At 35.3% G+C, this 18,856-nt stretch overlaps 1 protein-coding gene across 2 annotated transcripts; it reads right to left on the reverse strand.

Annotated features, from left to right (window-relative positions):
- Nucleotides 1–328: 328 nt before the first annotated feature.
- Nucleotides 329–15,947, reverse strand: LOC106140686 (mothers against decapentaplegic homolog 3). Of its 2 annotated transcripts, XM_060952658.1 has the most exons (12): nucleotides 15,627–15,947; nucleotides 13,908–14,001; nucleotides 13,316–13,421; nucleotides 12,902–12,989; nucleotides 12,115–12,210; nucleotides 11,575–11,654; nucleotides 10,863–11,049; nucleotides 9,585–9,682; nucleotides 8,125–8,232; nucleotides 6,969–7,113; nucleotides 5,439–5,561; nucleotides 329–4,088 (listed from the first exon to the last, which is right to left on the reverse strand). In XM_060952658.1, coding segments are annotated over exons 1-12 (1,329 nt in total). In that variant the 5' UTR covers nucleotides 15,830–15,947; the 3' UTR covers nucleotides 329–4,087. The 2 variants fall into 2 exon arrangements, with proteins under 2 accessions (XP_060808641.1, XP_060808642.1); XM_060952659.1 differs by lacking the exons at nucleotides 329–4,088; nucleotides 5,439–5,561 and adding an exon at nucleotides 5,897–5,966.
- Between the last annotated feature and the right edge of the window lie 2,909 nt (nucleotides 15,948–18,856).

An 18,856-nucleotide genomic window follows, 5' to 3' on the forward strand; every position in this document is an offset into this window, starting at 1 on the left:
TGACGGAATAATTTTTTGAGCATTCGTTACGGCTTATATGGGTTTTTGAACGTTTGAGGCAGTAACTGTGGTGATGTATACGTTTCGTCGATGGTAGGGGTAACATGTAAGATATTATTTTTGAGTGCGAAGATTACCCATAAAACCTTTACCATATGTCTGTTCGTATATTTTATATTCCTGAAACTTACTAAACGAATTTTGATAAATAATTATTAAGCTTAAATACCCTTTGGACCTGGCTCATTTCTTAATTTGTCTCTTATCTCAGGAAATTCATGTCTTTATTTTTCTTATTCGAGGCTTGGGTTTGAAAAATAAAACTCAGTTTACAAACCACACATGTTTATTGTATAGTTCTGTATATATCTACATGTCGACAAAACAGCAAACATAATAATGTTGGAAGCCATAATATAATTTCTCCAAAACTTATTGTTATACAATCAAGAGTAAAAATCACTGCATTTACATAATAAAATTTCAAATATTCTCACAATATAAAAAAAAACTGTAATATAAATACGATTAACTTTTATATAAACGTAACGAAATTGTATAACTTAATATATAAGGTCCGTGCAAATTAAATGCAAATATTTCATTCAGTCGAACAATTTTCTCATTATAATGAAAAATTAAGACAATATGTCACCATATTCGTAAATAAATTGATTTTGATTCTTTACGAAAATTGGAGTCTAAAACTTATGAAATTCGGCTGCAAATATATTGAATCATGAAAAAGTGTTGCCATTCAACGTGGGTTAACCACGTTACCTACGACTTGTAAAACAACAACTTATATTTATATTTGTATGGAAGTAAAATGTAGCAAAAAATGTTATTTGTGAATTAAGCTATTATTATATTGATGTTTTAATTTAATTTTATCTACGTTAGATCTGATGTTCAAATAAATAATATGCGAAAGGCAATATTTGTAATTAATTCGTGCGGACCTTTTAAAAACGGGTCTATTGCTGGTTATAAACTGGAAATATTTCTATAACTGTTTTTAGGGTTCAACAAAATGAAATGTAACATCAATATCGTTTTTCAGAATACCAAAAAAAAAATGTGAAACGAAGCGTTTAACTATTACAAAAAAGATATGATAAAAATTAAAACAATATAATTAACCTCGACGCAAAAGGTACAATAATCAAAATGTACAATGAAATAATCATTTTGTGATGTACTTTTTTATATAAGCAGATAACAAAATGAGAAAACATTTAGCCCAAAAACCAATATTTTCTTATTAGATTTTAGTGTACATTTTGCAACGAACATTGTGCGTCAAACAAACAAGTTGAAGATTTTGACATGATTTTTTCTGCGGCTAACGAGTTTTTTTTAAATATATACGCGAACTCATCAACTCATTCCTTTACACTAGAGATCTCGATGCATGAAACGAATCCATATTATAAACAAACTGACTACACATATACTGACGCTTACAGCTAACATTGTGAAAATCTAGACACAATTCTTTGTAAAAAGCTAATATTTTGTGAAAAATATTGTAATCTCCTCTACAATAGCTTCTTGAAAGCAGTTCAAACCTGTTAAATGATAGCTTATTACATAATTATATTATAGTTCAATTATAAGATCGTCTCCAATATCGAAAAATATTGTATTTTGTTTTTTATAAGTTTCTTGTCATTTACTGTTTCTTTTTCGCATATTATATTAAGAACCATTTCCACTGAAAGATGTAATTTATAATTCTGAATTGCCTCGCTACACTACATCTATATTCGTTTCTAAAACTCAAACTCTCTAATAGGAGACATCAATACAAAAATAACCGAATATTATATTTTTATCAATTTTATCATATTCAACCACATGACACCAATACGACACAAAAATCTAATTAAAATAAATTTAATCTGTGATTTCGTAATTATAACTAAGTATACAATTCTATAACCATTTCTTTAGCAAATTAGGTTAGTTTTCCAATAATTTTTCTTTAAAGAAACATTTTCTATTGTACGAACGTACATTTTACGCATTGCCCGTTTTGCGTTACAACTATTTATAGACATTTTTCAAACCAATCCTACTAATATTGTAAATGTGTGTGTGTTTGTTACTCTTTCACGCAAAATCTAATCTAATTTTATACACGGGAAGAATACTATAATATAATAAAAAAAATATTATTAATTATTATGGGAGTACTCGACCTTTCTCATTCTTCACACAACGCCATTTTTTATTTTCATTGGACAACTATAAATTATTGGAAAACCAACCTTAAATACTATCACTTCAATCATATACAGTCTTTAGCACCATTCCTGATATAACAATTCTCCAATATGAATGTGTCATTAACAATTTTTAATAAGTTTCATCAATGATTGTATCATACCCACTTAGTAGGTTCATAGAAAATACCTATATACCGTCCGAAAAAAAATATTTGGAAGACATTTTTTTTATAAATCCAAGTGATTGCAATTAGTTTGTAAATCATTTTTTTTAAACTGCAACACTATGAGATCATTTAACTTCTGATATTGAATTTTTTAAATGATTTTTTGGTTGTTATTCATATTTTTTAAACATTTTTCCGAAAAGATACACACATTCATACATAAACAGTTTCTTTTCGTATTTTAACTTCCTTTTTTTTCTATTCCATTCCATTCCCATATCGACATTCTAAACTCACTCATCTACATATTAAGAAAATATTTAAACACATTATTTTCTCGTATAAGGTTTACTTGTGCTCTTAACTACTTTTACCACTGTGGCATAGTGGTTATAAGTGCCAGGTTCTTACGTTAGAAGTTCTGGGTTCGATTCCCGGTCACTTTAAAATGTAAATTGAACCTGTAAACATATACATTTCATTTCAAATCACGCGACCAGCGCGCTTCTTTGAAACTGTGACTGATTTTAATATAATAAACAGAGTGATTGATGCAAGATTATCAAAATCAATAGATTTAGACATTATATATATTTTTTAAATTGGTGGTAAAATTTTTTATACAAAATATGTATTTTATCAACATATAAATAAATAAACTTGTATGAACTGATTCATTTATATAAAAAATACGGATTAATTTCCCCCGTATGTAGTGAAATTGTTGTTAAAAATAAAAATATATAAAAAAAAACTATAGATACAGATTAACATAAAAAATATTTTAACGTCGTAATATAAAAAAAAAAACACATCGTGTTTCGGATAACGGATACATAAACCATTAGGGAACTATGCACTTCAATATTTAAAGTTTTTGGAAATGTAATAATGTGCCAATTTTAACATAATTATGTTTCTTAATCTTAGTATTTCTCATACAACTTAGTTTTGCTTTGTATGCAAATGATTAAAAAAAATATTTTTGCCAAAGAGAGTTAATAACACATATTTCTTGTAAATATGGTGTCTGCATTTAAAAAAATTATAAGAAAATAAAAATACAAATCATACAAAAAAAAAAAAATCTTCGTGCGTTTAATTGGCTGAAATTTAATAAAAATAGTTATGAAAATCTACAAAAAAAACCATTTAAATATAACATACCTTTACAAAACTGAGAGCGACCCTACGTTGTATGAAAAATGTATTCTTACTGGCAACACTTAATTGTATATTATACTTCATGAGATAACAGTATTCTTTGGTAACTTTTGGTAGAAGGTTGAGGAATCTTTTTGTGCAAGCCCATTGGTTGAAGATAGTCAGTCTCCCGACCCGACCTCTCACCAGAACAAAATTCGATCAAGGTATAAGAATTAAAAATTTACAGCTTTAAGAATTTTCTTACACTTTGTTCATAATCTCAATCACATAACACAGCCAAACGTGGCCTTTCAGCCTTCAAGTCTGTCGGCTCTGTCTACCCCGCAAGGGATACAGACCTTACTATATGAATGTATGTATGATTATAAGTTCCTTTCGTCGGCCTTAACACACGTTATCAGCCTTCTAGCATTAGTTACCAAATATACAGCTTTTTCTCATACTTTTATGTAATGTCTAAGAATTCCCTGGAGGTAATTGGTGACTCACTGACCGGAGTGATTGTGGCCCACTGATGTCCGTTCTGAGGAGAAAAAAGTAATTTTGTTATACAATGTGCCGTGTGGTTCCCGGCACCAATACAAAAAAGAATAGGACCACTCCATCTCTTTTCCATGGATGTCGTAAAAGGCAACTAAGGGATAGGCTTACAAATTGGGATTCACTTTTTAGGCGATGGGCTAGCAACCTGTCACTAATTGAATCTCAATTATATCATTAAGCCAAATAGCTGAACGTGGCCATTCAGAATTCTCAAGACTTGGCTCTGTCTACCCCGCAAGGGATATAGACGTGACCATGTGTATGTGTGTATAGATCTTCTTTCTCCTGTCTTTAGTCCACAGCAGTCGCATCCTCACCACTCTGGAGAGGAGCCCGGGGTATGCCTTTGACCATGGACCCTGGATTGTGCGAGTCAGGTTTTTACACGAAGCGACTCCCGTCTGACCTCCGCAACATATGCAGGGAAAATCAATGTATGCATGTCCAACTATGTAAATATATACGGGACAAATTACACAGATCGAGTTAGCCTTGAAGTAAGCTCGAGACTCGTGTTACGAGATACTAACTCAACGATACTACATTTTCAATAAATACTTATATAGATAAACATCTAAGACCCAGGAAAATCGGAAAAAGTTCTTTTCTCATCACGCCCTGGCCGGGATTCGTACCCGGGACCTCCGGTGTCACAGGCACAGTAGTGTGACGACACAAGCCCTCAATAAATCTATGTAACCTTATACCTATGTGACGTATTAGTTCATTGACTGTTACAAACTAGATTAAGAGATCTAGATAAACAACCTACGTAGCACCACCACCATTCTGAGTTCTATTTAACATATGTATATAACTTGTTCAATCAATAATAAAGTCAGTTACTGTTTGTCATTGAACCTATAACTTCCTGGTTGTTTCATTGTGAACACCCCTGTATTACATCATACCAGAGAGGCCGTCATCCTACTATCCTACTACTATTATAAAGGCGAAAGTTTGTATGGATGTATGGATGTTAGTTACTCTTTCACGCAAAAACTACTGAACCGATTACCATGAAATTTGGTATGTAGGTAGCTGAAGACCATGTGGACATGTAGAGTTTCCATGCGGACGAAGTCGCGGGCGGCCTCTAGTGTAGAGGCCGCCCGCGACTTCGTCCGCATGGAAACCCTATCAATTCCGCGGGAACTCTGGGATAAAAAGTAGCCTATGTGTTATTCTGGGTCTTCAGCTACCTACATACCAAATTTCATGGTAATCGGTTCAGTAGTTTTTGCGTGAAAGAGTAACAAACATCCATACAAACTTTCGCCTTTATAATAGTAGTAGGATAGACAACTCATATTGTAAATAGACAACTCACTATGACATAGAGGAACAAGGTAGGCGCGGTGAGCCCATCTGAGTGAGCACCCGGTCCAGCCACTGCAGCGGCCCGTTCAGGTGCAGCTCTATCCAGCACGGGGTGGACGTCACTGTTTGTCGTCTGAAACACACATTAAAATTCTGCTCAACCAAAAAAGGTCACGGGTTCGATCGGCGAAAACTAAAAAAACTATTTCTCATCGGCTTGGGTCTTGTGTGTTTATCTATATAAGGTATTACATACATACATATGATCACGTCTATATCATTAGCGGGGTAGACAGAGCCTACAGTCTTGTAAAGAATGATAGGCCACGTTCAGCTATTTGGCTTTAAGATAGAATTGAGATTCAAATAGTGACAGGTTGCTAGCCCATCGCCTAAAAAAGAATGCCAAGTTTGTAAGCCTATCCCTTAGTCGCCTTTTACGACATCCATGGGAACGAGATGGAGTGGTCCTATTCTTTTTTTTTATTGGTGCCGTGCAGCTTCTATCCAGCACGGGGTGGACGTCACTGTTTGTCGTCTGAAACACACATTAAAATTCTGCTCAACCAAAAAAGGTCACGGGTTCGATCGCCGGTCAGGTCATGTCATGATGGAAGAATAAACTATTTCTCAACGGCTTGGGTCTTGTGTGTTTATCTATGTAAGTATTACATACATGCATATAATCACGTCTATATCCCTTGCGGGGTAGACAGAGCCTACAGTCTTGTAAAGAATGATAGGCCACGTTCAGCTGTGTTGGCTTAGTGATAGGATTGAGATTCAAATAGTGACAGGTTGCTAGCCCGTCGCCTAAAAGAGGAATCCCAAGTTTATAAGCCTATCCTTTAGTCGCCTTTTACGGAATCCGTGGGAAAGAGATGGAGTGGTCCTATTCTTTTTTGTAATGGTGCCGGGAACCACACGGCCATATAAGTATTTATTATCAAATTATAGTATCGTTGAGTTAGTATCTCGGGACTAACTCAATCTGGGTAATTTATTCGATATATACCTATTGATTTAGCGAATTATGAAGCGACTCCCATTTGACCTCCACAACCTTTGCAGGTAAACCTAACCCATATTGTATCAATCATAGTTACACAACCAGTTGACTGAATGTGCAGGATTCCTCATGATATTTTCCCTCACCATAACAGCATCGGTTAGTATTCAAACTAATGTACATAACTTTGAAACTAATAATTGGCTCATATAAATATATTAATCTGAACAATGTATCCTCTCGTCCACATTCTAAAGTTTAATTGATATTGTGAAGTTGACGTTGTTGAAGAAAATGCTGCAGTGCAGTTTGTTACCGCTTCTTCTGCACTGACGCCTTGGAAGCGGCAGTAAACTTAGTTTTAAGTAATTTATTTGACGTCAACCAATGTTGTTAAACCATACGTTTTGACAATTATTAAGCGATATGAAGTATCCTATAATAATGAATAAAAATTTTGAATTTGAATTTGGCACATAGCCGAGTAGGGAGTCAAACCTGTGTGTATGTATGTATAATTGTATATGTTACCTGTATTCAGCGCCCCAGCCCTTGACAAAGCTCATGCGTATAGTGCACATTCTGGTCAGCTGGAACACGGCTTCGAATCCCTGAGACACCGACTGCGATAGTAGCGCCGCGAATTCTTGATTGTTGAAGATTTTCAGGTTGCATCCTGTTATATGAAAACAAAAATATTGTATAATCTATATATATAAAAGCGAAAAACACTCACTTAGGAATCACGAAATCTCGAAATCTACTGAGCCAATAAAGATGAAATTTGGCAGGAAGGTAGATTTTAATTAGGAGGGATCCACTAAGAAAGGATTTTTGGAAATTCTATTCCTAAGGGGGTGAAATAGGGGTTGCAAGTTTGTATGAAACTTCGTTATTTTTAGTGTGGGTTACGCGGACGAAGTCGCGGGCAACAGCTAGTATTTTTATATATGTATATGACAAAAGCAATACAGGGGGTTTAAAATATATGTATATAATTCCAACGTCTTGAGAGGTGGAATAATGTGTTCACAGAAACCGTACCTAAATACTAAAGACCTAGATTGTACATACATACATATAATCACGTCTATATCCCTTGCGGGGTAGACAGAGCCAACAGTCTCGTAAAGACTGATAGGCTATGTTCAGCTATTTGGCTTTAAGATAGAATTATAACCTAACTAACGCATAATGTAATCTAAAACTAATAATGTGCCGTGTGATTCCCGGCACCAATAGAAAAAAGAATAGGACCACTCCATCTCTTTCCCATGGATGTCGTAAAAGGCGATTAAGGGGTGGACTTAAACTTGGGATTATTCTTTTAGGCGATGGGCTAGCAACCTGTCACTATTTGAATCTCAATTCTATCTTAAAGCCAAACAGCTGAACGTGGCCTATCAGTCTTTACAAGACTGTTGGCTCTATCTACCCCGCAAGGGATATAGACGTGACCATATGTGTGTGACCTATATCATTAAGCCAAATAGCTGAACGTGGCCATTCAGTCTTTTCAAGACTGTTGGCTCTGACTACCCCGCGAGGGATATAGACGTAACCATATGTGTGTGAACTATATCATTAAGCCAAATAGCTGAACGTGGCCTATCAGTCTTTACAAGACTGTTGGCTCTGTCCACCCCGCGAGGGATATAGACGTGACCATAAATGTGTGTGAACTAACCTGGAGGTATCTTGCAGACAGTGGCAGGATGCCACCCGTACCGCTGGTTGCAATTGGGACTCTGCACGAATATTGACGAGTCGCTGAGGCACTCCGCGAACACCTCGCCTGGAAACAATATGTATTATATTGGTTACTAGAGGCCGCCCGCGACTTCGTCCGCATGGAAACCCTATCAATCCCGCGGGAACTCTGGGATAAAAAGTAGCCTATGTGTTATTCTGGGTCTTCAGCTACCTACATACCAAATTTCATGGTAATCGGTTCAGTAGTTTTTGCGTGAAAGAGTAACAAACATCCATACATCCATACAAACTTTCGCCTTTATAATAGTAGTAGGAAGGAAGAAGGATATACATATTTGTAATTTTTAAATTATTAAAAAACTAGTTGTGCCCGCGACATCGTCCGCGTGGAACAGTTATTTTGGGCATCATAAAAGCTCTCAAGGATGAATAATTTTTTTTTTCACACTTTCCATTATTTTTTTGCTCCTAATAGTTGCAGCGTGATGTTATATAGCCTAAAGCCTTCCTCGATAAATGGTATATTCATCACAAAAATAATTATTCAATTCGAACCAGTTATTCCTGAGATTAGCGAGTTCAATCAAACAAACAAACTCTTCAGCTTTATAATATTAGTATAGATTTAATTTTTTTTTCCTAATAATTCCTTTGCAGGGGAATCTAACCCGTATTGGATCGAGGCATCCAGTTGTCTGAATGTGCAGGTTTCCTTACGATGTTTTCCCTCGCCCTTAGAGCATCAGTTAGTACTCAAACTAATGTAAATAACTTCGATAATAGTCATTGGTACATATAATTTCCGTTCCCGCGGGATTTTCGGGAAATTCTCTCTAAATGCAACACTAGACCATAAGAACCTACACGTCAAATTTCAAGTTTAGATCCAGCGGTTTGAACTGAATGTTGATATGTCAGTCAGTCATTCACTTTCTTATTTCATATATTTAAATAGATAGCTGTTTGCGTCGTTTAGAATCATCGTTATGGATCAGATCCCAAATTAAGTGCGCATGCGCTTACCCTCTCGCACTTATATTTTTTACGTTTAAAACCGACGTTGTAAAATCAATAGTTAATTAATCCGCTTAGTTCTGTACCAAATAATACACGTATGTGCCGTGTAGTTCCCGGCACCAATAAAAAAAAAATAAGACCACTCCATTTTCCCATGGATGTCGTAATAGTCGACCAAGGGATAGGGTTGTAAATTTGGGATTCTTTTAGGCGATGGGCTTGCAACCCGTTACTATTCGAATCTAAATTCTATTGTCAAGCCAAAAAGCTGAATGTGGCCTATCAATCTTTTCAAGACTGTTATTACAGGTACATAGCCGTAACTATATGTATGTATAATATACGTATTAGTTTTATCTCCGTATGCTATTAGACATGTAGGCCTCCTATAAAAGCACAAGAATAAAGATTACTCACCTCCAATATAGTAAAGTCTGACGCCTTTACCAATGTGCCGGCGGGTTTGCTCCACAACTTCATTCCTGTTCACATTAGACAGTAGACCGAGACAAAATCTGTAAAAAAAAAATAACAATTTATCAAGTCCAAGGGTCTTCTAGTCCTGGCGATGGGTCAGGTCTAGAGTACCCGAAACCGCCGAGCTTGCATCTAGAGAGTTATGAATGTAGATGAAGCGAAGGATGTATGCAGAGATCGTGGCAAGTGGAAAGATGTAGTCTCTGCCTACCGCTCCGGGAAAAAGTTCCCAGCTCTTAAGAATAGGACCTAGTACATATCTTGATGTCGGATGTTGAAAAAGTTGACTGTGAGATTCGCTTATAAATTTGGGATGCTTTCTGTAGGTACATACGCTATGGGCTAGCAACCTGTCACTATTTGAATCCAAATTCCATCATTAAATCGTACAAGTGAACACGGCCTTTAAGCCTTTTCAAGGCTGTTGGCTCTGTCCACCCCGCAAGGGATATAGACGTGATTATATGTATGTAAGAGAGTAAGTGCGAAACTGTGGGTATAAGCTTATATGTATATTTGTATTACATTCTGAATCCATACAACTGAAGCCTTTCTCTCCGTGTATCCTGTAAGTTACAATTTATTTCACTGTTGTGAAACCAAAAAATACATACATTCATATAATCACGTCTATATCCCATTGCGATTCAAATAGTGACAGGTTGCTACACCATCGCCTAAAATAAGAATACCAAGTTTAAAATTCTATCTCTTAGTCGTCTTTAACGACATCCATGGGAATGAGACGGGAGGGGTCCCATTCCGTTTTTGTTTTTGGTTTCCAAAAGATATGATAATTATTAAGTGATACGAAATATCCCATAATAACGAATAAAATTTTTTAATTGGACATAGAATTCAAATGACTATCTGTGTGTGTGTGTTGAAAGAAAGAAAGAAAAAAATGTTTATTTGGTACATAATAATATATCAAGAATAGAAACCTTAATCGTACAACTTTTGTACCAAAATGCCTGATAGGCCATGTTCAGCTGTTTGGCTTAATGACAGAATTGAGATTCAAATAGTGACGGGTTGCTAGCCCATCGCCTAAAAGAAGAATCCCAAGTTTATAAACCTACCCCTTAGTCGCCTTTTACAACATCCATGGGAACGAGATGGAGTGGTCCTATTCTTTTTTTTTATTGGTACCGGGAACCACACGGCACCTAAGAAATTTTTGATTTTTTTTTTTAACTCGCTGGTGTAGGCACCCACCTCTCGCTGTTGCTAGGGTCTGTGAACCCGTCCACGGTGATGGAGGGCTGGCTGGCGTGGAAGGTCTCGCCCACGCGCGTGTTGAGCTCGTAGTAGCTGATGCTGCACCAGAACGCGGGCTCGTGGTACAGCACGGGCGCCGCCCCCGCCGCCCCCGCGCCCGGCGGGGGGGTCAGCCGGGTCAGGTCTGGGGAGGGGGGGAGTACATTACAATACAATACAATACAATGACTGTCTTGTCTGTAACACCGGAGGTCCCGAGTCCGAATCCCGGCCAGGGCATGATGAGAAAAGAACTTTCTCTGATTGGCCTGGGTCTTGGATGTTTATCTTTATAAGTATTTATTGTAAAATATAGTATCGTTGAGTTAGTATCTCGTAACACAAGTTTCGAACTTACTTCGCTAAGGCTGACTCAATCTGTGTAATTTGTCCCGTATATATATTTATATTTAATGAAGGAAGTATACTTATAAAGTTATTTATTCCTACAGAAGAAGGACCAAAAGAGGAGAGAAATCAGTTAAAAATCACTATATTATTCAACATAACATTAAGAATCACGTCTTTTTCCCGGAGGGGTAGGCAGAGACTACCTCTTTCCACTTGCCACGATCTCTGCATACTTCCTTCGGTAATTAATAATACAAACACTCATATGTTATGCAAATTAAAAAATATTCCAATTTATAATACGGTACAGTCGACTCACTCATGTTGTCATTGTGGTCCATCGGGTCGCCATCCTCGCTGATGTAGCCGGGGGGCGGAGTCTCCACCGTCGAGGCGCTCCTGCCAACCAAGACCTTGTGAAACTACATACATATGGTCACGTCTATATCCCTTGCGGGGTAGACAGAGCCGACAGTCTTGAAAAGACTGAATGGCCACGTTCAGCTGTTCTGCTAGACCATCGCCTAAAAAGAATCCCAAGTTTGTAAGCCTATCCCTTAGTCTAACCTTTTACGACATCGATGAGAAAGAGATGGAGTGGTCCTATTCTTTTTTTTGTACTGGTGCCGGGTACCACACGGCCTTGTAGGTATCCAATTTTGAAAATAAATCTATTCTATACATACATAAAATCACGCCTCTCTCCCGGAGGGGAAGGCAGAGACTACCTCTTTCCACTTGCCACGATCTCTGCATATTTCCTTTGCTTCATCCACATTCATAACTCTCTTCATGCTCGCTCGGCTTCTATTCTATTCTAAATGATGAAATATATAATAGAATGCAGTTTCAGACTCACAGCCTGATAGTAGTGTTCCCAGGCACTTGCTGGCCCAGAGTGGCCTCTAGGTACATCGCGCTATGGGCGCCCACCACGCCGCCAGACTGCATCAGGCTGGAACACACAATGTTATTATGACCTTCATGCAACTGGATGTAAAACCTTGATCGATCCAATACGGGTCAGGTTCCCCTGCAAAGGTTGCGGAGGTCAGACGAGAGGCGCTTCGTGTAAAAACCTGACTCACCCAATCCAGGATCCATGGTCAAAGGCATACCCCGCGCTCCTCTCCAGAGTGGTGAGGATGCAACCGGGACTAGAGCCAGGAGGAAGAAGTCACGTCTATTTATTTCTTGCTGGGTTGACAAGAGACTGCTAGACCACATTCAGCTGTTTGGCTTAATGACCGAAACGAGATTGAAATAGTGACAGGTTGCTAGCCAATCGCCTAAAAGAAGAATCCCAAGTTTAAAAGCCTTTCCACAGGCACACCCCAGGCTTCGTCTCCCGAGACTAAAGGCTTAAATATTGCCTAACAAGGAGGAAGATAATTTTTTATAGTGTGTGATCTCAGAAACTAATAAAAAAATATATTTATGTATCAACATCAATTAACTTGTCTTCTCTTTTACTAACAATAACTTGTTGTGTTTGTACATTTGTTAACCTTCTCCTTTTAGATTGTATACCGTCCAATTTCGTAACTTCGTGTCTCTTCAAACCATGACATTGGCAAAATCACCGAAAATCTCGTGGAAGCCATAATATAGAAAAGAAAGAAAAGAAATCAACATAAATCACTCACTCGTCAGTGTCGTGATGAGTGTAGTCTGTGTAGGGCGGCGGCGCGCGGAGTTCCCCTTCGCAGCGGGGCACCAAGATGGCTGGCAGCGCTGCAGAAATTAAGTTGTAAAAGTTCAATTAAGTTAATAAATATACAGTTTTAAAAAAATTAAGAACATGTTTAAAAAATATATACAGGACAAATTACACTGATTGAGTTAGCCTCGAAGTAAATTCGAGACTTGCGTTACGAGATACCAACTCAACGATACTATATTTTATAATAAATTATTATATAGATAAACATCCAAGACCCAGGCCAATCTGAAAAAGTTCTTTTCTCATCATGCCCTGGCCGGGATTCCAACCCGGGACCACCAATGTCACGGACAAACGTACTACCAATGCGCCACAGAGGCAGTCTGTCAAAAATCACCTGGTGGGTCAATCTTATTGTAATGATAAGGGTTGATGCACACTTCGTCCTTCTTCAGTTGGTACGCATACTCGCAGTGGTCAACTGGTTTTAGTTCATGCTGGCTCTGAAACAAGATATTCAATACAATTCAAAATCTTTATTGCATATCATAAAGTACATCATAGTTGAATTACAGTTACTGCTTATAAATATGTAGGTAAAATATGAGCCCTAGGTTAATACCCAACCCTAGGAACAAAGGTTAATAATAACAATAGAATAAATGAAATAGTTCCCTTTAGAAAGTAATAATTAATAAAAGAGATTCAATCTATGGTACAAAGTATGTATTAAGTAATAATTTTTAAGAAATACATCATGTTGAGAGTCCACTCGTATTTCCTAGTATCTAAAATTTATTTACTTTGACTTATTAATATTATTATTTTTTTATTAAATTGCTAAGCTTAGATTAGCCTAAGTATATGTACTTTTTAAGTTAGAAGCGTCAAACTTATATCATTCCTCTTTTTTCATCGTCTCCGTCTAGCCCGCAAATGATATAGACTTGATAATGTGTATGTATGAACTGTTAACATGTGTACCCCACCTGCAGCTGCGGCCAGCGCCAGAGCCTGCAGTAGACGACATGCGGGAGCCCCTTTCTGTACTGTCCGTTTATCACGTTGTCATTTGGCTTCACTCTGAAACAACAAGTTTCTAAAATAATTAATAGGTCAGTTACAGACTCCTCTTAATGACTGAGATTAAGTTTTGATGTCCATTTTCAGTAAATCATACTTTCCCAATGAAATATTGACAAAAGGATCATAATTAGATGAATTTTATTTAAAGCGTTTATATGCTGCTTATTTAAAAAGATAGAATATGTGTACACAAAAACTGTACCTACATTATTAAGACCTATTGATGCCATGTCCATGGAAAAACAATTAAGATTAGAACTTTAACACATCAATTTATTCCAATTATTTATTTATGTCTTTGCAATTTGTTTTCTGGTTCTTTACAATTCATATCTTTCGACATCCATGGATGTCTAAGGGAAAGGAAGAGGGAACTAAGGGATAAGATTAAAAACTTGGGATTCCCCTTGTAGATGGGCTAGCAATCTCAATTCCATCGTAAAACCGACAACTGAATGTGTCAGTTTTACGATGGAATCTTTTTAAGACTGTTCGCTCTTTCTACCCCGCAATGGATATCGATTATTTATAGATACTTATTTATTTACCAATAATTGTAACAATGACTAATATAACCATATTAATTGACTAATATGCAAATTGCTCAATCAATTATAAGTCTTGAGATAACAGGCTGAAGTCACCTGTAGAGATAGTGATTTTTATATTAATAGATATATTTTAACTCAAATAAAATATCAACCAGAATATGCAAAAAGATTTTATATTCCAATAAGATTCTCATTTGAAATTCCTGAAAATCTGGTATCTGTAAATATGCACAAATGCCAATTAATTAACCCAAACATTCTTTTACATGACATTTTGTATGCATGTTATTGGGAAAAATGCTAGACAAAGAGTTTTTTTTAAATAAACTTACTTCAATCTTGCGTTCCATAACGAAATTATTCATATAATTAAAGTTATATGCTAAAAACACCAAATAAAATGTGCAAGGTTCAACAAGAATTGTTTTAAACACTTAACTGTACTCATTACCTTACAATTATCAGTTAAGAAAAATCCTTGCAAATTAAGACACCGAATGTTCATAAATAAATATACTATTTCACTGTATTTATTTCGTAAACACGGTTATTAGAAAAATTGCCAATTCCGAAATCTGTCCGCCATGTTGACATAAAAGGAAGACAGAGTAGCAAGCAAGATTTGTTTTGACGGCAAAATGACCTTTCCCATTTGCGTCCGTCTGGGAATATGCGACTAAATTACGAAGGTCAACCCGAATGGAGAGGTCAATAAACTTCAAGCACTATTATATTTTTCCAGATTACACACCCAAGGACTTTTCTATTTCCGAACGTGTTTTGGGAAAAGGAAATAAAAAAAAACATTGCAATAGGTCATTCAATAAATTCTAAATTACTTTATAAATATCTACAGAATGAAAAAACATTATAGGAAAAACAGATAGTCTTGGTTACCAACGAAATGATAATATCAAATTTAAAGGAAACAGGAAATTAAACCTTAAATTCACCCTAAAAAAGAACTAGAATCAAACGCACAATAAAAATTTAACTCAAACCGGAAATATCACGCACGATTCCTAAAATATTGTTATCAAAAAAGAACAAATCAATAATAATACAACTCACCTGGGGATCGTAACACACTTGGTATGACTATTTTGACTTGAGATAGCTTTTTCAAGTTCTTCAATAGCTCCAGTCTTTTTTAATTTCTTGACTAAACTCTTTACTGCTTTTTCTGACCATTTATCTTCAGCTGCAGATGATCCCTCAGGACCTTTCTTCCACCCCAAAAGTCTCTTCACTACAGGAGGCGTAAGCGGAAACATACCGCGACACTTCACTTGTAAAATCGTTAAAATATACGTATCATTTGAATAATTATTAACTAAACAATTTTGCACAAAATAATCTGCCTAGCTATTTAGATAAACTTCGCCATATTGAAAATTGTAGGAATGTGAAAAAAAAATCGATTATGGAAAAAATCGATTAAAAATCGATTTTTTTTAAGTAAAAATCGATTTTTTTACGTGATTTTTTTAAAATTAATAATCGATTAAAAATCGATTTTTATAATCATACAATAAATGCACTCCGACATTACGTTTTTGTCTTCTGGCTTGGAGCCCGGAACGCGAACTGCCAAAGAATACTATCATAGCTCCATAATATTACATTAACGCCATCTGTGCATTCTTTCTGTGCTCTTAAGACAGTTTAGATGATTAATTTACTTTATAGACGGCCTCTGTGGCGCAGCGGTAGTACGCTTGTCTGTGACACCTGAGGTCCCGGGTTCGAATCCCGGTCAGGGCATGATGAGAAAAGAACTTTTTCTGATTGGCTTGGGTCTTGGATGTTTATATATATAAGTATTTATTAAAAAAATATAGTATCGTAGAGTTAGCATCTCGTAACACAAGTCTCGAACTTACTTCGAGGCAAACTCAATCTGTGTAATTTGTCTCGTATACATTTATATTTATTTATTTATTTAATCAAACATTCTCTAGATGGAATAAGTCGATGAACAGTATTTTACCGACATTCGGTTGATATTTTATTCATTATTCGTTGCTGAAACTTCATTTTTCAAACTTGATTGTTAAAAACTTTAATTTGTGTTGATTATATAAGAACTTACTGTTTCTATTGTTTATTTTTAATGAATAAATCTATTGATATAATTTATATGGCGTTTATTTTGACATAAATTGAAAAATTAGCAAAAATCTATCAATATAATAAAATCGATTATTTTCTTAAGAAAAATCGATTATTTGTTAATCGATTTTTCATATTTAAAAAATAAATCGATTATATAAAAATCGATTTTTTATCAGCAATGTCACATCCCTAGAAAATTGGTACATTATGAATGACAAATGAATGACGTGCTTGACAGTTGTCATTGTCATTAAGTTTCATCAAATGATTAAATCACATCACAGACTTACAATCCATATCGTTTCGTTGTTTCGTTTAATAAAGATTTTTCTTTAGTCGTTGTAGAACGTCGTTTCGTTGAAACGAGTGCTATACTACGTTCAGCTGCTTGACTATATTGATTGAATTGAGATTCAAATCGTGACAGGTTGCTATCCTATCCCATCGCCATAAAGAAGAATCCCAAGTTTATAAGCCCATCCCTTAGACACCTTTTACAACATCCATGGGAAAGCGATAGAGTGGTACTATTAGATTTTTATACTTTCACAATTCCACAATTCCACTGCAATCCGCACTTGTGCGATTAAGACTCTTGATATTATTTATAGTACTACATACACCCAAGGATTCTTATAAAATAAGTACTTAAAATTATGTATCACAAGGGAAAATAATCAGCTAATCCAGTCTCCAAAAAACTTATCACTTTTTTTCCATTTTTTAAATAATATAGTCGAAATCCATCAACACACACTCACGCCAAAATATTATTGTATCAGTATTTATTTTGTGCATTGCGATTTATTGTATTATGTAAGATAACGTTACAAATCAATGTCAATTGCTTGTTTGTATGCACAGAAAATTGCTTTAGAAATAATATGGGACTGGAAATCGGTTTTAAATTTTACATTTAAAATAGTTTTAATTGATTTTATTTTTATCAATTTTATGTAATCGAAATAAATAAGTAGTGATGATGATGAACAACACTATACAATTGTCTATGAAATTCGAATGTTTTCATTTTTGAACTTTTGACAAGGGTGCTGTTTGGTTTGAAAGTTATGAAAGTTTCAAATTCATTTGTTTTTGCGAAGATTTTCTCCAAAAACCAAGGAATCCTTGATTTTTTAATAGATTTTGGTGAGTTATTTTGATATTCTTAAAATATCCAAGCAAATTGATCAGTTGTAATTGTTTGAAATGTCGCAAAAAGTGGAAATGTAACTGGCCGTATTTCACACTTTGTCGATTGAGTGGCCAGTGTTATTTATTGTAGCTTTACTTATATATTTTTCATGGCTGGAATACACTGACAAAATTAGTACTAGAAATTTTTTAAAAACACAATAAAGCTTATTATCGTTGTAGGAATTATTTTGTTACTTCTTTAAAAACAAAATTCATCTGAATTTTGTTGAATATTTCAAAAAAACCTACTTAAAAGATGCTGATGATTAGCTGTGTATTTTTTATTTTATTTATTTATGTAAACAAAATTATATACTGGAGCATTTAATACAGTAATTGTAGTACAAAGGCTTTTGTATGTAGGTTTACATTAGTTATTTTGTTTATTAATTCATGTTTCTAAAAAGGGTAGACTTATACTAACTAGCATATTTATAAGTTAATCCTCTATTATGGCTTAATAGAGGATTAACTTATAAATATGCTGTATATATATGCAGTTGGGGTGAATCACATTAAGTGAGGAAATGAAATTAGAAATTTTGTCTCCTTTTTTTTTATTGCAGACTAGGTAGGTGATAGGAGCAACACTCTTATGGAAATCTCTAAAAAAATTTGACCTTTTTTACTCTTGCCAGACCATCTTTGCTTAATTTCTAGAGAATTGATTTGATTTATTTATTCCTTTGGCCGGAGGATTATGAATTTGATACAAATCTTTCTCTTCCCTTTTGGTACATACATAAATATTAGCTGTATCCCTTTCTGGGTAGAGAGAAACAACATTCTTGAAAAGACTGAAAAGCCATGTTCAGTTCAGTATAGTTTGATAGGATTGAGATTAAAATAGTAATAGGTTACTAGCCCATCACTTAAAAGAAGAATCCCAAGTTTATCAGCCATTCCTTGATTGATTTTGTTCTTGCTACAAGGCACCACCTGCAAAAGAATCCGGGTTCTTCGTAAATCCTACAGGAACTATATATTTT

The sequence above is a fragment of the Amyelois transitella genome, chromosome 29, assembly GCF_032362555.1.
Source record: "Amyelois transitella isolate CPQ chromosome 29, ilAmyTran1.1, whole genome shotgun sequence".
Lineage (NCBI taxonomy): Eukaryota > Metazoa > Arthropoda > Insecta > Lepidoptera > Pyralidae > Amyelois > Amyelois transitella.